General features: G+C 45.1%; 1 protein-coding gene across 1 annotated transcript in view; it reads left to right on the forward strand.

Moving 5' to 3' along the window:
• The window catches only part of FAM184B (family with sequence similarity 184 member B), a 131,561-nt gene that overhangs the window by 72,856 nt on the left and 39,440 nt on the right, over positions 1-19,265 (forward strand). The window contains exons 6-7 of the mRNA XM_038533310.1: positions 12,741-12,851; positions 16,755-16,862. Coding sequence (XP_038389238.1) covers positions 12,741-12,851; positions 16,755-16,862 — 219 coding nt within the window. The remainder of the gene's footprint in view (positions 1-12,740; positions 12,852-16,754; positions 16,863-19,265) is intronic.

Below are 19,265 nucleotides of genomic sequence, written 5' to 3' on the forward strand. Positions count from 1 at the left end.
CTCCAACCCTGCTCAGCACAGGATAAACAAATCTCCTGGACAATGGGCTGAATGCAAACCCTTCAAGCCAGAGCCCTCTGACCCAGCTCACCACAGGGCAAAAGAGTCCCCTGGACACCTGACCAACTGGAAGCTCTGCCACCCCAGCTCAACAAAGGGTGAATGAGGCTACCAGACACTTGACAGTCCAGGAATTCCACCCAACTTAGCATAGGGCCAGAGATTCCCTTGGATGCCTGGCTGTCCAAGAGTTTAGTGCAGGGAAAAATGAGTCCCCTGGACATCTCCTCCAGTGGAGGAGCCAGGACAGAGACTGTGAAGGTAGAGGTTCCTCCCCCTGTGGGAGGCTGACCCCTCCAAATGTCACTCAGTTGTGGCTGAATGCCGAGGCCTGACCAGCGCTTGGAACCACTCAGATTGCCATCCCCATATTAGGTCACTGTGTGGACATACTGGTGGGCCTGGCCCTCAGACCTCTGGCCTGGGACCAACTTCAGCCTGGTATCCTGGTGGCATGTCATTTGGGAAGCCTTCATCTTCTGGGGAGTTCTCTTTGGAGGGAGCAAAAGACACCATGCCTTAAATGAGAGAGGCCAAAACCTGGGAGGCCTGCCTGTGGAAATGAAATGCATCGAGAAATCTGACACATTCGACAGAAAGTTGGAACTTGTGAAAGAAGCTTTTAATAAAAGAGGGAAAGGAATAAATCTCTCTTTCAGAAAGTGTCTGAGCTAAAAGATTTGCTCTTAGTGTGTGAAGAAGGAAACCAAAGACTGAGAAATCTGCTTTGTCACTGGGTATCACAGTTCTTCCTATCACAGGAAGAACATAATTGAATGCCTTGCCCTAGAGTTCGGCTCCCCTGGCCACAGCATGAGGAGGCTGGGAGCAAGTTCCAGATGAGACTCAGGCCGTGAGCATAGAGGAGGCATAGGTTGAGCTTCTCCAGGCTCAGGACAGGTGCTCCTGCCTGGAGGGGGAGTGGAGGCCTCCAAGGACAGGCGAAGCAGTGGGGTCAGAGGCAGGCTGATGTCCATGAGCTAGAGAGCTCCGCCAGCAATATGCATGGCTTCCTGGAAGCGTTTGCCCATGGTGATGGTGATGGTGATGGTGATGTCCCCATATACCCCCCCTACCCAGGAAGGAGGGCAGAGAAAAGGAGCTGGGGTGGACTGGGGTTCACCTCCTGGAGTGGGAAGTAACATGAATTTCAAGATTTATATGATCTTTAAATAAACACTTTAATCACGTAAACATAATTTATTTAAAATAAACAATCCCTGGGTGATTGCAATGCACACCCTGAAATTATAGGCACCACCAGGCATCACAAGTCACTGTGTTCTCCAGAGGATGGGCAGGGGTCTCCATGGCTCTCCATAGAGAGCTGACACTGAGCACAACCTGCCCGTCCTTGTCACCACTTTCACACATGCTGACTCCTCTAGATCTCAAAGCCAACCACTGAGGTGGGTGCCATTCTGATAGAAAAGAGAAGCAGAATATCCTCACACAGGTAATTCTGCAGAGACCATTTCTGGCCCAGAACCAGTTTATATTAAACCAGTTTATATTAAACTTGGGTTTGGACTCTGATGTTATGGCTGCTAACTCCAGTCACAACAGCAGGTGCTTCTCAACTGCAGGCTCCCGCCTGATGCGGGTCTTCAAAGAGCACATGTGAGATGAAGACCAGGGTGGAGAAGGCCAGAGGGGGAGGCCATTCCCTCTCTCTGAGGAAAGTGGTGTGGGGTGAGGACAGTAGGTAGAGCCTGGAGAGGGTGAGGTGGTGGGCTGCATGCTCTGAGCCAAGGAAGCACTGCAGGGTTGCAGGGAGAGATGTGGAATTTGCTCTGCTGCTCTAGGTGTAGGACTGGATGGAGGTAATGAGGCAGAGCAGGAGACAGGTGGGAACAGGTGCATCTGGGAAGCTGGAGGGTGTCTGTGGACCCAGAGGGTGGTGGTCCCTTCTAAGAGGCAGAGCTGGAACTGATGATGAATTGGATGCTTGGGAGGTGGGGAAGGAGGAGGAAACCGGGTCTTTCCAGCTCCAGCTCCAGGGGCAGTGGGGTGGGAGCTCAAGTGAAGTGTGGATCCCAGTGAGCTGGGGCCCACCTGCAGCTCCAGCCAAGGTGGAGGTGAACAGACTCAAATTGTGGCACCCGGGTGGCATTCAGGTCAATGCATTCCTAGCATCCGGGGGTAAACTAAGGAGAGTGGTGAAGAAGCTAGGTATGGGGGCAGGGGGGAAAGGTGAACTTGATAGAGATTTGGGTGAGAGGCAGGCTGTGCTTCTAAGATGGTGGTGCCTAAGTCATTTTGAGAGTTGCTGGTTGTGGGAGCCAGTGGGGAGTGTGGTAGAGTTCAGGTAACTGGGACTTGAGGGGCAGGTGGATCACTTCTGCGACCCAACATTGAGAACGTCCTCTGCTTAGCTGCTCAGACTCAGCTCACCTGCTCCCCAGGTCCCCAGACATAGCAGCTTTCTGGAGACGAAGGGACCAGTACACCACTTGGGGAGTGTATTCTGGAGCTGCTCACCCCTTCTGAGTCCCCATCCTTTATCTGTCAAATGCAGACAACTCTGGTAGGAGTGGAGGTCAGAGGGTGAGTGGGAAGAGGCAGGAGATGGCAGGTTGGGGAGGGGATTTGCAGGGTCAAAGGACAGATGGAGTCCTTAGGTGGATGGGGCGGAAGGAGGGCAGGAGGGTTCACTTAAGCTACTTCCTGTCCTGGCTCTTTCCTTCTTGAAGGCAGAGCATCAGCTCTGGGAGGAGGGCACACTGGGCACTGCCTTGGCCCCACACCTGTCCTTCTTTGCCCTATTGGTCACAGAGTGCCCCAGCCCAGCACCTTCCTAGCCACAACCCAATGCTAGATCCCTCCTGCCTCCTCCACCACTGCTTGGCACCCACATGGTGGGCCCACTGGGCCCACAAGGAAGCCTTGGTTTCCAAAGAGCCAGGGTGGGAAGGCTAGCCTTAGGGAGCTAATCTGGAATGTGTTGACAGTTACAGCCTCAGGATAGATAGATAGATGGATAGATAGATAGATAGATAGATAGATAGATGATAGATAGATAGATTTATAGATCCACAGGAAGCTGCAGGTAATACAGAAAGGTCCCTTCAGAAAGACACCTATCACCCATTTTACCCCAGTGGTGACATCTTACATCACTGCAGAGCAGTGTTAGCACCAGGAAACTGACATTGGCATCATGCGTGTGTCTGGTTCCATAATTTTATCGCGTACATTCACATAAGCAACAGCACAATCCAGGTGCAGAACTGCTCTGTCAGCATGAAGATCTCCCTCATGAACCCACCTTTGCCCCCACCCCTCCTGCCTTTGGCCACTACCAATCTGTTCTACATCTTGAGAGTTTTGCTCTTTTGAGAATGTTACATGAGTGAAATCCTACAGCTGTGACCTTTTGAGGGTGGTTGTTTTTTTTTTCATTTTCACTCAGCATAATGCCCCTGAGATCCATCCAAGTTGTGTATATCAATAATTCTTTCTTCTTTAATGCTGAGTTGGGTTCCATATTATGGACATATTACCGTTTGTTCATCAATTCACCTTTGGGGGACATTTCGGTTGTTTCCAGCCTTATGGGTAAACACATAGTGAACATTTGTGCACAGTATTTTGTGTGAACTTAATTTTTCATTCTCTGGGATAAATGTGCAGGAGCATGTTTTTTGGGTTGTAGGGTTTATATTTAGCTTTTGAAGAACCTATCAAACTATCTTACTAGAGTGACTATACCATTTACATCCCACCAGTAATGTATGAGAGATCCACATTCTTTCCAGCATTTGATGTTTTTACCAGTTTTTATTTTAACCAGCTGTCCTCACAGGTAGGTAGTGATACAAAGGTTTTTGTTTGCATTTCCCTAATGGCCAGTGATGTTGAATATCTTCTCATGTACTTATTTGCCATCTGTATAGTCCTTTTGGTGAAATGTCTGTTCATGTCTTTTGACCATTTTCTACTTGGTATTTCATGGGTTTTTTTCCTGTTGAGTTTTGAGAGATCCTGATATATTCTAGATACACATTTTTGTCAGATACGTAGTTTGCAAATATGTTCTCCTCTTCTCTAGAGGAGAAAGATCCTAGCAGGATCTTTAATAGGGCAAATGTTTTTACTTTGTTTAAAAAGATTTATTTATTTATTATCAGAGAGAGAGAGAGAGAGAGAGGGAACATAAGTGAGGAGGAGGGGCAAAGGGTGAAGGAGAGAATCTCAAGCAGACTCCATGCTGAGTGCAGAGCCCAATCCCACGACCCTGAGATCATGACCTGAGCTGAAACCAAGAGTTGGACACCTACCTGACTGCACCACCCAGGCCCCCCAAAAGTTTTTACCTTTGATAAAATCCAGCTTATCAAGTGCTTTCTTTTATGGATCATGCTTTTGATACCGTTTCTAAGTACTCACCAAGCAAAGTAACAGAAATTACTCTTCTAACAAATACTATAGTTTTTGCTACATTTTCACAGGTTCAGTTCTTTCTTCCTTTCCTTTTCTTTTTTTTTTCAGTCGTTTTATCTCTGTTGTTCTGATGAGATAATTTCTATAGTTCTGTCTTCCACTTTTATGACTCTCCTTTAGATTCCTTTCCATCCTGCTATATTGAGCCTATTTACTGTGTTTTTAAAATGTTCAGTTATTGTATTTTTCCAGTTCTACATTTCGATTTAGTTCTTTGTATCTTCTGTTTCTTTGCTGAGCTTTACTATTCTTCTTTTGTTTCAAAGATATTTGATTGCTTGTTGAAGCATTTTTATGATGGCTACTTTAAGATCCATCAGGATCTCGGCTTTTGGGGTCTTTGGATAGTCTAACTTGTTTAAGATGACATTTTTCTTGTCCTTTGTATGATGAATGTTCTTAATTATATCCTGGATATTTGGGGTGTTATGTTAAGAGACTCTGGATCTTCTTAAATCTGGTGTATCAGCAGGTGATTGGTCTCCAGAAGTGTGGCTGCAAGTGCAGTCCCAGTTAGGTGCTCAAACTAGAAGGAGCAAATCAGAGCCTGGTCAGAACAACAGCTGCTCGGCCTGGCCAGATGCAACTGGGAAATTAGAGGACAAACCATGTGGAAAGTCACATCATCATGGCATTATTCCCTGCAGGCAGCAATGAGGGCACATGACAACTAAAAGCACGTTGTTTGCTGAATTTATTTCTAAGGATGGATGAGAACTTTATAGTGACCAAAACACTGTTTGGGAGTGGGGAATCCTCAGGAAGTGTCTGCTTCTGTGTGTTAAGCACAATTGCAAAAAATAAGAGTATGCTGGTGGAAATCAGGAGAGATGAGCTTACTGGGATGGTTGGCATTGATGTTGGATTTGCTCAAAACTTAAATCAAAGTGGCCCTGTCTTACTAGTGTCCTCATCCCAGGCCTCATCCACCCAATGCCACCCCCAACGCCCTAGAGGGAGCCTGGGCCAGGATTCAAGCCCTAAAGATGGATGGACTGGCTCTGCCAATGAGCTAGGGCACTGCACTGACATGAGATGGGGCACACATTCCCATCCCTACCCACCCACCCCCAATTTCCAACTTGGGAATGACCTCTGCCCTCATTCCCATCACCAAAGCATAGTTATAGGGGAAGAAAAGCCTGGTGGTCAGCCCACCTGGAAGCCCCAAAGGTCAGTCTCTCCTTCCTCTACATCACTCTGGGGCAGGCTTGGGGTCCCCCACATCCCTCAGGGAAGTGGACCCCCAGCCAGTGACTCCAGGACCAAGGATCTGGTGGAGGGCTCTCCCTCTTGGCATCCACCCAGGACCATTCTGAGGCCTGGCCCAGCTGTGAGTCCCAAGTACCTGCCTCTTGAAGATTCCCTCCTGCTCAGGTTAGCCAAGGCCAGCTTCTCCACTTACACTGAAGAACCCAGGTGACACAGAACTGCTGCAGTAACTTGATTTTTCACGTCACTCTCAATTAGAAGGAAGGGAATATCCTCATGCTTTCCAAAGCATGGATCGGGCATTTCAATCTGAATCTGTCTACACCCAGAATGCCTACCTGACACGCCATCATGTCTGGCCCCACAGGCAGAGGAGTCCATCCATTCAGGGCTAATGAAAATCTATCTTTGAGAAATTCTTTTGCCAAAATAACCCTGAAGTTATGCTACACAGAAGTCAATTTTTTTTAAATGTAAGTGGTGGCCTGAACCACACTCTCAAAGTCAGGCATTTCAGTTCCACAACAGAAAACTGAAGATGAACTCACGCTGTTCATGCCATGCTCCTCACTGCGACAGAGGCAGGAGGACTGGACTGCAGGATGGTGGGCTGGGGCGGGTGGCCTGGCTGCAGCTGCAGAGGTGCCCTGGGCTGACTCACTGGAAACAGCGTTCTGTCGCAGGACAGCCAGCTTGAAGGGAGCATGGTTGCACAGCACTTGTAGAAACCCTTGTAGACATGTTTTCCACTATGAAAAATGAAGGAAATGCCACGGGACAATGGTATGCAAATCCACAGAGATGGTCACCCTGACTCCCCATCATCAAGTGGCCTCATTCTCCCACTTGCTCATGACCAAAGTGTCCTCCTGAACTCCCTCTTCTCAGTGTGCCTGTCAGCCATTTCCATCTGTGGGGACATTTTCACTTTAGGTCCATTTGTCAAGGCAACAGCTGAAGCTGTAATTGATTACAAAACCCTGGGATGTTAGGCTGTGTAAAATTAGAAATAGCCACTGCTTTCTGCTAAGGATCTTTCTAACAGGGGTCTATACTGTCATGACAGTGAGCATGCTTTGGCAGAGTTAATGAGTGTCTCTACCAGGAGGTATGTTTAACGAAACTTTTGTTCAACAAAAGTTTCAGTGACTGGTGACTGAGAAGCTAATCAATGAAATAAAAACATCAGAATTTTGCTGAGAGGATGGGTTCATTTCTGATGGTTTGGGAGACAAAAGGATAATGTAGATATCATTTTTAGCAAATGAACTCTCCAAACAACAAGTCCTGCAAAAGGGATCATAGATTTACTGAAGAGACTGTACCCATGCTCAGTGTCCACCTCATGTGACCTTACAGTCTAATTGCACCCCTCTTTTTTTCTAAGTGACTGAGCCCAGGGCCACAGGCCTGACCTGGACTTGCCCCCACAGAAAGTGTAAGGGTGTCCTCCGGGTGATCAGTAGCAGCATCTCTTTAGATGCTCAAGTCAGACATGACTTCTTCTTCATGTGTCACATTCAATTAGTTATCAAACCATTTGTCCACTTCTTTGATGGCCCTGGAATATATCCAGTTCCCTCTGTCTTTGGTGGTAGCACGTTGGTCACCCACCATTTCTAGCTGGATTGTGCAATGATCTCCTTACTGGTCTCCCTGTGTCCCCTCTCCATACTTCCTTGAATCCAGTCTCCATTCCAAGGGGATCTTCTGAGAACTCAGCCTGGGTTTCAAACTCTCCAAAGGCCCCCTATCATCTTCACAGTGTAGTTCAAATTCCTTCATGTGGTTTTTAAGACTCTACATGGTTGGACTCCTGTCTGCCTCTCTGGTTTCATCCCATACCACTCCTCTGTTCAATTCTGTCCTCCAGCCTTTCATCATTCATTTGATATTCTTTCCCTTCTTGGCCTTAATGCCTAGCTCCCCTTTGACAGGGAACCCTCCCCCCACCAACTCCCAAATTGACCTGTGTCATTTTGTCTAGTTTCTACTGATCCTATTGGTCTTGGTTTAAATATTGGTCTTTCTAGAAGCTGCCCCTGCCTGGCCTAGTGTCTGGTACCCCCTGTACCTACCTTAGCATAGCTGTCACTGTATTTCATTATAATGAAAACCTATTTACTACTTGTTTTCCCCACTGGGATACCCTGTTCACTACTACATCCAGTGATGTGTTAGAGCCAACCTGTACTGACTCCTGAGAGGCTGTTGTCACATCTTTTCCCAACTCTCTGTTCAGAGAGATCATGGTAGTAGTTTGAAATCAGCCACAGTAGGAGCACTTAGACCATGGAAATCAACAAATGCTACAAATCAATTTGATTGATTTATTGATTGATAGGAAGCCAGTTGCTTAACATTGACCAGCACACAGTCACTGTATCCCTAGCTCCTTCAATACTCAGAATATAATAAATACTCAATTAATATTGATTGGTTGAATGAGTGAATGACAGGTTTCCATTTAATCTCAGATCATCACCCATCACACAAGCCTTTACCCCCCACATTCCCATGTCAGCTAAAGTGCTTCTCACTCCTTGGAAACAGAACAAGGCTTTAGTTCCTGAAGGCTGGGCTTCCAACTTCTTCACCCTGCTTTGCATCTGGGGCCTGTCCGTGGGGCCTCCCTCAACTTTGCTGTCACAAAGGTGGGAAGACTTTTCAGTCAGGTGTTTGAACTGGATGCCCCATTTCCCTTAGGATGGCAGAGAAGTCGTGCAGCCAAGCAGTCAGCCTTGCTGAGTTCAAATCTTGACTTCTCCGCTTACTGGCTGCATAACCTTGAGCAAGTCATTTAACCTCTTTAAGCTTCATTTCTTTGTTATGTAAGGAATTTCAACAATAGTACTCAGTTAATAGGATTTTCAGAGGGATCAAAGTGAGTATTTGTATAAAGGACCTGGCAAACGGTAGGCACTCAGTAAGTGTCAGCTGCTTTTATTATTCCATTTGCTTGCCGTGGGAGCCGAAAGGTCTGTAATCAATTGACAGCACAGAAGACCAGAGCTGCACATAACCTCAGCTTCACAAAAATACTGGAGTGTCCCAGGGCTCTCTGTTTTTGAATCTCTCCTGTATTCCTTTATTTTCTCTAGCTTTTTTCATCCAAACATGTAGCTTAATATGTTCTATATGCTGATGACTCCCAGATGCATACCTGTAATCCAGAACTCTCTCCTGATTTCCAGACCCATGTGTCCACCTGCACACAGGACACCTAACAGAGGTCTCAAATTCAGCATGTCCCCAACGAGCTCCTCCTGCTGTCCACCAACCTGCTTCTTCTTCTGTCTTCCTCATCTGTGTTAATGGCAGCACCATCGTCCCCCTGCTTGAGTTAGAAACCTTGGTGTTGTCCTCAGCGCTTCCCTTTTCAAGATGCTAGCAGTCTACTGAGAAAACATCTGTGGTTCTATGCCTGTCGCCAGGTCCAGCCCCCTTCAGCTCCCGCCTGGGTTCCTGCCTGAGCGCCCTCACTGGCTTGCCTGCTGCCCTGCCTTTCCCCTCCCCCCTTCAGTCTGTCCTCAAGACAGAAGCCAAGTGACTTTGCTAGAGCTGAGTCATATCACTCCACTTCCAAATGTTGGCTTTCATCTTACTGATCTATCTTTACCATAATGTATGAGGCTTCCTGTGGTCTTCCCCGTGTCCTCTTACCCTCACATCCTCTTCCCCCTCTGTCACTCCACTCCAGTCACAGAGGCCTCCTCTGTGTCCTTAGAACATTCCAGGGCCTGTGCAGGTCCCGGTGTTCTCACACCAAGACATCTCGTTGGCTAGCCTTCTTCCTTAATACAGGCCTTTGCTCCAGAGTCGCTTTCTCCCAAGGATTTGTCTGGCCAACCTATGTGAACTGAACCCAATCCCTTCGACCCTCCATAGCTCCTTTTCCTGCCTTGTTATTTCTCCTGAGCGCTTGTTGCCATCCAAAATGGCGTGTACTACATTTCACCCATTGACTTGGCTGCATCTTTTATGCCGACATGAGCTCCTGGCAAGTAGATGTTTTGTCTTTTCTTATCTCCAGCTCTGAGAACATTGACAAATGGTAGGTCTCAATAAGTATCTGGAGTTTCAATAAATATCTGTTGAATCAGTGACCTGTTATCTACTTGTAAAGGCCAACTAAGAGGAACATTTCATCCACTCTTCTAGATACTTACAAGATTTCTCCCCAAATAAGCTAGATTGGAAATGGTAGGCATCTATCAGAGTAATAGTAGTACTTATTATTTATCCATCCCTTACCCAGCCAGAACTGTACTGGGCATGGAAGGAACACAATGAGTCATAGAGAGGGTAGGAAATGTGCTCAAGATCACACAGCTAAAAGGCTGTGCCATTTGTATGGTCCCCAGAACATTCCTCTATCTGGATCTTCTGTGTAAAGCTGTCAGGCTGTGGTGCGGAACCGTGGAGGAAGCAACCCCGTGAGCCCCATCATTTTGACTAAAGTATGGAAACTGTTGGGAAGACCACAAGAAAATTTTGTTCTGATTTTAGTATTTCCCTGAATCTGAGAACATAGTTGGCTTCTTGACTTATGGAACACTGAGAATTGTGTCAGTAATGAGCATTCTTTTCTTACTTGACGCTATAAAACCTAAACCCAGATGTCTACCATGTCCCACCCTAATATATATCAGATTTGGGGTATAATCTTAACATTTGTTTTCTTTTGACCCTATTGTGTATTTCTAATTTATGTTTTCTTATATTTTATGACTATTGCAAACTTCTTTTTTTAACTTGAAGTCGAATTTAATAACTGTACAGTTATTTCCTTTAAATAATATAAAAGCTGAGATACAGAAGTCAGTGCCAAGAATGAAGTAATGGTTTATATAAAATGCTACTTACTCTAGACTTACTCATTCCAGTGACTTTTTAAATTATTAATCAATCATTTTTAAAAAATTTAATTTCAGTATAGTTAACATACAGTGTTATATTAGTTTCAGGTGTACAATATACTGATTCAACAATTCTTTACATTACTCAATGCTCATCATGATAAGTACACTCTTTCCCACTCACCTCCCCTCCAGTAACCATCTGTTTGTTCCCTGTAGTTAAGAGTCTGTTTTTTGATTTGTCTCTTTTTTTCTCTGTATGTTTGTTTTGTTTCTTAAATTCCACATGTGAGTAAAATCATATGGTATTTGTCTTTCTAAGTCGGACTTATTTCACTTAACATTATACTCTCTAGATCCATCCATATTGCTGCAAATAGCAAGATTTCATTCTTTTTTATGACTGAGTAGTATTCCTGTGTGTGTGCATGTGTGTGTGTGTGTGTGTGTGTGTGTGTCTGATATCTTCTTTATCCATTCATCTGTCAATGGACACATGGGGTGTTTCCATAACTTGGCTATTTTAAATAATGTTACTATAAACACAGGGATGCATGTATCCCTTTGAACCAGCGTTTTTGTATTCTTTGGGTATATATCCAATAGTCTAATTACTGAATCATATAGTAATTCTATTTTTAAAGTTTTGAGGATCTCCTTGCTGTTTTGCATCGTGACTTCACTTCACATTACCACCAATGGTACACAGAGGTTCATTTTTCTCCATATCCTTGCCAACACTTGCTGTTTCTTGTGTTGTTGACAGGTTTTGACAGGTATGAGGTGATACCTCATTGTGGTTTTGATTTGCATTTCCCCGATGACAAGCGGTGTGGAGCATCTTTTCATGTGTCGGTCATCTGGATGTCTTCTTTGGAGAAATATCTGTTCATGTCTTCTGCCCATTTTTAAATGGATTATTTGTTTTTTTGGTGTTGTATGTTTATTTTTTTTAACGATTTTATTTGTAAGTAATCTCTACACTCACTGAGACACTCGAACTTACAACCCCAAGGTCAAGAGTCACACACTCTACAGACTGAACCAGCCTGGCACTCTGAGTTGTATGTTCTTTATTTATTTTGGATTCCAACCCTTCATTGGATATGTCATTTGCAAGTATCTTCTCCTATTCAGTAGATTGTCTTTTAGTTTTGTTGATTATTTCCTTTGCAGAAGCTTTTTATTTTGATGTAGTCCCAGTAGTTTATTTTTGCTTTTCTTTTTTCTCTTGCCTTAGGAGGCAAATCTAGAAAAATTTTGTTATGGTTAATGTCAGAGAAATTACTGCCTTTATTCTCTTCTAGGATGTTTATGGCTTCAGGTCTTACATTTAGGTATTTAATCCATTTTTAATTTATTTTTTGTATGGCATAAGAAAGTGGTCTAGTTTTATTCTTTTGCATGTAGCTGTCCAGTTTTCCCAACACCACTGGTTGAAGAAACGGTCTTTTTCCCATTGTATATTCTTGATTCCTTTGTCAAGGATTAATTGGGCATATAATTGTGGGCTTATTTCTGGGCTTTCTATTCTGTTCACTGATCTATGTGTCTTTTTGTGCCAGTACCATACTGTCTTGATTACTACAGCTTTGTAGTTTATCTTGAAATATGGAATTGTGATACCTCTAGTTTTATTCTTTTTCAAAATAACGTTGGCTATTTGGGGTCTTTTGTGGTTCTATACAAATTACAAACTTTAGGATTATTTGTTCTAGTTTTGTGAAAAGTGCTACTGATATTTTGATAGGGATTGCATTAAATGTGTAGGTTGCTTTGGGTAGTATGAACATGTTAACAATATTTGTTCTTCCGATCTGTGAACGTGAACTATCTTTCCATTTGTTTGTGTTGTCTTCAATTTCTTTCATCAATGTTTTATAGTTTTCAGAGTAGAAGTCTTTCACTTCCTTGGTAAACTTTATTCCTAGGTATTTTATTCTTTTTGGTGCAATTGTAAATGGGATTGTTTTCTTAATTCCTCTTTCCACTGCCTTATTATTACTGTATAGAGATGCAATGGATTTCTGTATATTAATTTTGTATCCTGTGATCTTTGTTGTAAGCTTCTTTGAATCCCTTTGGGATAAGGCAGGGTATGAATATGTACATGTTCTGTCTATGCATTCATACCTTGTATGAATAACTCTTCTAATCATCATTTAGGAAGTAGAAGCACAGTTGGAGGAAGTGAAAAAGAAGTCAGAAAATGAAATCAAGCAGCTGGAAGAAGAGAAAGCAGCCCTAAATGTGAAGCTCCAGAATTCTCTGCTCGAGGTAAATTCTGAATTACTAGTCTTGGTTAACTGAGTTGCCAGGAATCTCAGAAAACTGGCCTGACTTCCAAACATTCCGCATCCATGGAAGAAAGGAAAGGATTTCAGCCTGACAAGAAATCTGTCTCAAGGGGCATAAATTTAGCTTTGAGTAGCAGAGAGCCTGATTTATGGAGTTTTAACAAAGAGGCGTTTAATGTCTCACATAAAAGAAGGAGGCAGCAGGCTGCTGGGGCTGATTCTGTGGCTAAATGATGATATCAGGCCTAGTATATTTGAGATTCCCACAGTCTCTTCTCCCCCTGGGCTATGTCCTCACTTTCCTGGGTATTTGCTGCTTTTGACTTCATGGGGCTCCTTCCTCTATTGAAAAAAATATTAAAATTATATTTTATTGGTATAAAAATTAATATAACCAAGCTGCATTTTTACCTTCTGACTTTAAAAGAAATTCAGATATTGTCATAGCTTCTAAAAGTACTGTGGGCCCTAGGCCCTGTGCCTGCTGCATCTAATGGAGAAGTCAGCTCAGATTCCCCCAGGCTTGGAAAATGACTGTCATCACTCTGTTGTCAGGTCCAAATTTACACCAGAAAGCAGGGAGGGGCGGTGATGTCTAGGCCTGCACACTTCATCAGGAAACCACAAGCCCTCCCAGAGGGCTCCCACTGACTCCTCTTCCCATTGGTAACATCTGTGTCATGAGGCCAGCCTGGGAAGGCAGAGTGGAGGCAGGCAAGGGAGGAAGTAGAGAATGCCCGTAGGCCAGCTGAACATCACAGTTTGCCATGTGGGTTCACCTGTCCAGACCACCTACCACCCAAGGTCAAAGTTTAAAAGACCTGTTGACCATTATATGGAGGGAACTCAAGGGAAGGATTGGAAACAGGCTTCATTCTTGAGCCTAATTAGAACCCCCACACACACAAAAATGTAAAGCATTTTCCTTGCTTCCCCTGCCCTCCTTCGCACCTTCCAGATGAGTCCTGAGTCCACCATCCCTTCAGGAGCCCATGAAATTGGTTCCTCAGCCCTGACCGAGCACCACAACTTCCTGGGGGAGCTTTTAAGAATCTAAAAGCCGGGATGCCTGGGTGGCTCAGCCATTGAGCGTTTGCCTTTGGCTCAGGGTGTGATCCTGGGGTCCTGGGATGGAGTCCCACAGCAGGCTCCTTGTGGGAGCCTGGTTCTCCTTCTTTCTATGTCTCTGCCTCTTTCTCTGTGTGTGTCTCCCATGAATAGATAAATAAGATCATAAAGAATCTAGAAGCCGTGTGCAAAACAGTATGGATTGCTTAGGAATACATAATGGGTTCAGTCTGGAGACATGCTGGAGAATTACAGAAAATTCTGAACCGGTGGTTGTTTCTAGAAGGGAGAGAGGGTGGTGGGCGAAGCTTGGAGGTGGCAGCTGTATTTATGATATGTTATCCCTTCAGCTGAATGACACGTGTACACATTATGCTTTCCTCCAACCTTTTCTTCTATGTCACAAGCGATCATTTTTCTAAAAGGTGGGCATGCCATGCCTTGGACTTGGTATATCAGGGGCTCTGGAGGAGAGGTCCTGGTGGAAAGTCTGTGCTCCAGAGGCTTCTGCTCCACCTCAGCCCAAGGTGGTGGCCCAGGAAAGATGCCCATTTCTCTCCCCCTCTTGCTCCCTCCCTGTTGAGTTGCACTGCTGATTTTCACATTGGATCTGGGCTACGCTGCTCTGCAGAGCTTAAGGAGGCTTCACATAGGTGTGTGGGACCAGCCCAGTCATGTTCAGACATGGGACACAGGGGTCCCCTGCCTATGACTATTTCTCTGAATGCCCCTGACAACCCCTTTCAGTGGTGAATCTTGTTGCCTGCTATTAAGGTACTATCTAAAGCTGCTTATATATATTAACATTTAATCCTCACCACCATTGTACAAGGTGGGTGCTCTTCTTATCCCTGGTTTACAGATGAGTAAACTGAGGCACAGAGAAGCTAAATAACTTCCTCAAAGCCACACAGGTAATGAGTAGCGGGATACTACTATCCAGGATACTAACCGGGATAACACGGCTCTGAAGTCCCCACTCTTAACCATTATGCTAATACTCCCTCAAGCACAGTATGCAGCATCTTTGATGACCGAAGACCATTTAGGACCTGAGTATCTGCAGGTGGCTGGCACAGCCCAGAGGCTGACCTTGACAGAGCACCTCAGGCCTGCTCTTCATCCTTCACTTCTCCCACCATGCTAGTGGTGACATCATCTGTGCTCCCGCTAAACAAAGCTAGAAATGGAAGAGTCAGCCCTGAACTCCTCCTCCTCTCCTGCTCCTCCTTCTTCACCTGGAGCCCCCACCCTTTCCCATTGTCTCATCCAGTCAGTTGTTACGTCCTGTGGGTCCTACCACTGAAGGCCTCGGTACCCCCCTCTCTTTATCAGACCTCCAGGATGGCTCACCTAGACTCTTTTTCTTTACCTCTTGTAGATGTTACATAAACAATTGCATAGGACTCCTTTGACTATTTCATAAGCCTTAGCAAGATGCAGTATAAATATTTTCATAATCTTATTCTTCTCTGATGTTCCCTAGGGTCTTGCAAGAGCCTTGGCCTGTATCTCCCTGCCTTCACATTCTCCCTGCACCAGCTAATTCCAGAACTAGCCTTCTAAAACCCAAATCTGCTCAAGGCCCCACTACTCCTTCCCCCAGATCTTTAATTTCCATGTTTTTCATAATTGGGGCCTAACCTAATTCCCACCACTACCCCCCTGGACTCTGTTTCCTCCCACCCACTCCTCTGCCATTGCACCTGCTGTTCCTACTGCCTGGAATGTTCATTCTCACCCTCTCCACTGATGGACTCCTATTCATCCTTCACTGCCCCAAAAGCTGCCCCAGACTCCCCTGGGCAGAGTGTTTTGCTGTAATTTCTCTGTAGTAATTTGTGTCTCATAGTAGTTGTTGTGAGGATTAAGAGTTTATACTGTAAAATACTTAGGTCTGTGCCTGGCAGAGCAAACACATCATTAATGATACTATTATTATTTTGTCTTCTGAATGTTTCTATGATTATAACCATGTGTCTGCCTTCTCCATAAAATGACAGCTCCTGGGAGCATGGGCTATATTTTTTTCTCTTACCTTCTTGCTCTGTCCCCCTCTCTTACGTTCTCATACCTGGCATAGGGCCTGATAAGTATTAAGTTTCCTACAAAGATTTTTTTTTAAGATTTTATTTATTTATTCATGAGAGACACAGAGAGAGGCAGGGGCTGAGGCAGAGGGAGAAGCAGGCTTCCCGTGGGGGACCCTGATGCAGGACTGGATCCCAGGACCTCGGGATCACAATCTGAGCCAAAGGCAGACATTCAACCACTGAGCCACCCAGATGCCCCCCCACAAAGATTTGTTAGCAACATCTGAGTTAGAACACCTTGTTCTTCTTTACTCTAGAAGCCAGTTTGTTTAATCAAATACTCTATATAATTAATTGGCTAACAATAATCATCATAATTAGGGCTATATGATTTAATAGCATCTTTTAGCCACCTTTCTTTGGTATAATTCTTAAATATTATTGCTATTCCTTACCAACTAACTTTTAAAAAAAAAATAGAGTGACCTTTCAGAAATGATATGAAAACCAATGAAAACCTCCCTACAGCTCCTGTATGAATGTATTTATATACATAATTTAAAGGGAAGTATAGAGTACTATAAACCTGCCATGTTCATCTTTTTTAGGAAGAAGCAACCAGCCAATTAGAAATGGCCTTTCCAGAAACATCTTTACAAGTTGTCTAATGGGGCAGTGTCCCCAGAACCAATTCACCCAGGAGAATGGTTTCCCGGATTAATGACCCTATCAGGAGATGGGACTTTGTCTCATTACTAAGTGTTTCTTTTCTTCTATTTTAGGTTTTAAGATTGGAAGAATTTATCCAACAGAATAAGGTACGACCCGGAAGAGGCAAAGAAAGGCCCCAGGAATTGGACTGCCAGCATTGCAGCATTTTAGAGACCCAGGTAACCTCTTTTTTTTTTTTTTTTTTTTCTGCTTTAATTAGGATATTTCTCTTCTCTCAGCACTTCATCATCCCAGTGACACATGCTGGCATTAATGGGTTCTTTCATTGCCCCCCGCCCCCAGAGCTGCCAAAATGCCTGAAAAAAAAAAAAACACACCAAACCACAAAATCCATTTGCAAAAACCATGAAGAAAATAGAGTTCTGAGTAATTATCCGTGTGGTTTGAAAAAGAACAAGGCTTGTCAGATGCAATCTTCTCTCCCTGTCTGAGAGCAGCTTGCCTGGCAGATAAAAGGGCGCTCGCCCAGAGGCGGCCTTCGGTTCCGCCCAGCAGGAAGCATCGTAATAATGTCCCCTGGCCGCCTCGCCCGGCGTCTGAGGTGTCCGTTACTGTCACACTAGCCCTTCCCATGAGGCTGCCCTTGTAGGGACACCACTGCAGGGCCGAAGCTGGTTCCTGGCGGTCTTTTGTCGGCTCCTGATAAGCTGTTTTACTTCCCTGGGGCCGCCATAATGAATTACCACACACTTGGTGGCTTAAACCACAGAAATGGGTTGTCTCACAGTTTTGGAGGCTAGACGGCCCAAGTCAAGGTGTCAGCAAGGTTGGTTCCTTCTGGAGGCTCTGAGGGAGAGTCTCCTGCATGCCTGTCTACCAGCTCCTGATGGCTGCTGGCAGTCTGGGGTGTTCTATGGTTTGCAGATGCTTCAAGCCCTGCCTCTGTCCCCCTGTGGCCTTCTGCCCTGTGTCTGTGCCTCTGGGTCTTCATATGGCATTCTTCTACGGACACCAGGACCCTTGCGTGGGGTCCACTCGAATCCACTATGACTTCATCTCAACTAATTATATCCACCAAAGCTTATATACAAATAAGGTCCCATTAATAGGAATTGGGGGCTAGGACTTGAGTATATCTTTCCGGGGCCACAATTTAGTGCAGAACGTAAGCACTTGTTTGACATTTGTTGCATGATGTCAAACACGTAAATAACTCCCGTGACGTTGGTGTTTGAGTGTCCTGGCTTGAATGACTCTCTTGGTTCAGCATTCCCTATTAACCTTTGCACCAGGAGCCATCAAAAGCCCACCATCTGAAAAATTTGATTTGATTACTGTCCCGAATTTTCAGCCCAGCTCCGGTCGGGAAGACACACGTAAGCGAGTCTGAATCTCATTGCTTCATCCTCACCCATCTCTTATTCACAATATCCATGTGCCTGAGTGTCTATAGGAATCGCAGTTTCTCTCCCTTGACCCCAGACTTCCAGAGCTTGAGCCCTGGTCCTGCCAGCAGCCCCATGGCATAGCCCATACTTAACGACATATTCACCGGTGTAAAAATGAGCCAAAAACCTGGTGGATATGGATTTGAATGATAGCATTTGTATGAGGCTTGGTTGGTTCTAGCCATAGCCCCCATCTATAACCGCTTTGTAGTTTTGCAATGACTCTGTAAGGCACTGATTTTACAGAGGAAGAAACTGAAGGCCAGAGAATTTGGGTGGCTTGCCCCATGGTCACAGGCATATGAGCAGCCAAGACAGGACAGAACCATTGGCTCCGTGTCTCTGATCCCCCACTCTCCTTGTGAGAGTATCGACACATGTCCAGGATGCCTCCCAGATAAAACAGACCTCAACTCTGCGTTGGGGTTGGGACAGGCAGCCAGGACACCCTGTGTTTCCCCCTCTGACACGCAGCCTGGGGGAGAATGCTGGAGCAGCCCTCGTGGCTCCCACATATGCCTGCAGGTGAAGGCCAGTGGAGCAGACACACCTTCCTCGATGGCACTGGTCCTTCCTGATCTGGGCACTGCATCCTTTCTGATGGGGTCTGCCTGAGAAATATGCAGGTGTTTTCATTCTCCCTCAGTTTCTCAAGACCCAGCCTCATGAGCTGGCATTCTTCTGGAAGAACTGGCCCGGGGGACAGCTGGACTTTCCACCAGCACCCTGTGAGATTTCTCGGAAAGATTGTCCCCAAATATTCCAATATTTCTCAGCTCCTCAAGGTGACTGTGGCAGGAAGATGGTACAGAGTTGGCTGGGCTCCTGAGCGATGAGATTCCAGTGAAAATAAGGTTGATAAGCTCAGGAAGATTGTGCATTGGCTGTATTTTCAGGGGAGAATACACACATGTAGAAGTTCTAGGTATATTCCAGGGCAGAAGAATAAGCGCCAGAGCTGTTATGACAACTCAGGATTTCTCTGCCTCGTCCCCAGCCACTACCTACCAAATGCCAGTAGCATTTCCCCAATGTCTCCCAGATGTTGTCCAATGTCTCCTGGGAGCAAAATTGCCTCCAGTTGAGAACCACTACTGTAGCTAAGAGTCCTGAAGTAGTTCAAAATACTAGTGCATGTTGACAACCATGGGTTGGTTCACCCTGAAATTTGGC

The sequence above is a fragment of the Canis lupus genome, chromosome 3 (genome assembly GCF_011100685.1).
Source record: "Canis lupus familiaris isolate Mischka breed German Shepherd chromosome 3, alternate assembly UU_Cfam_GSD_1.0, whole genome shotgun sequence".
Lineage (NCBI taxonomy): Eukaryota > Metazoa > Chordata > Mammalia > Carnivora > Canidae > Canis > Canis lupus.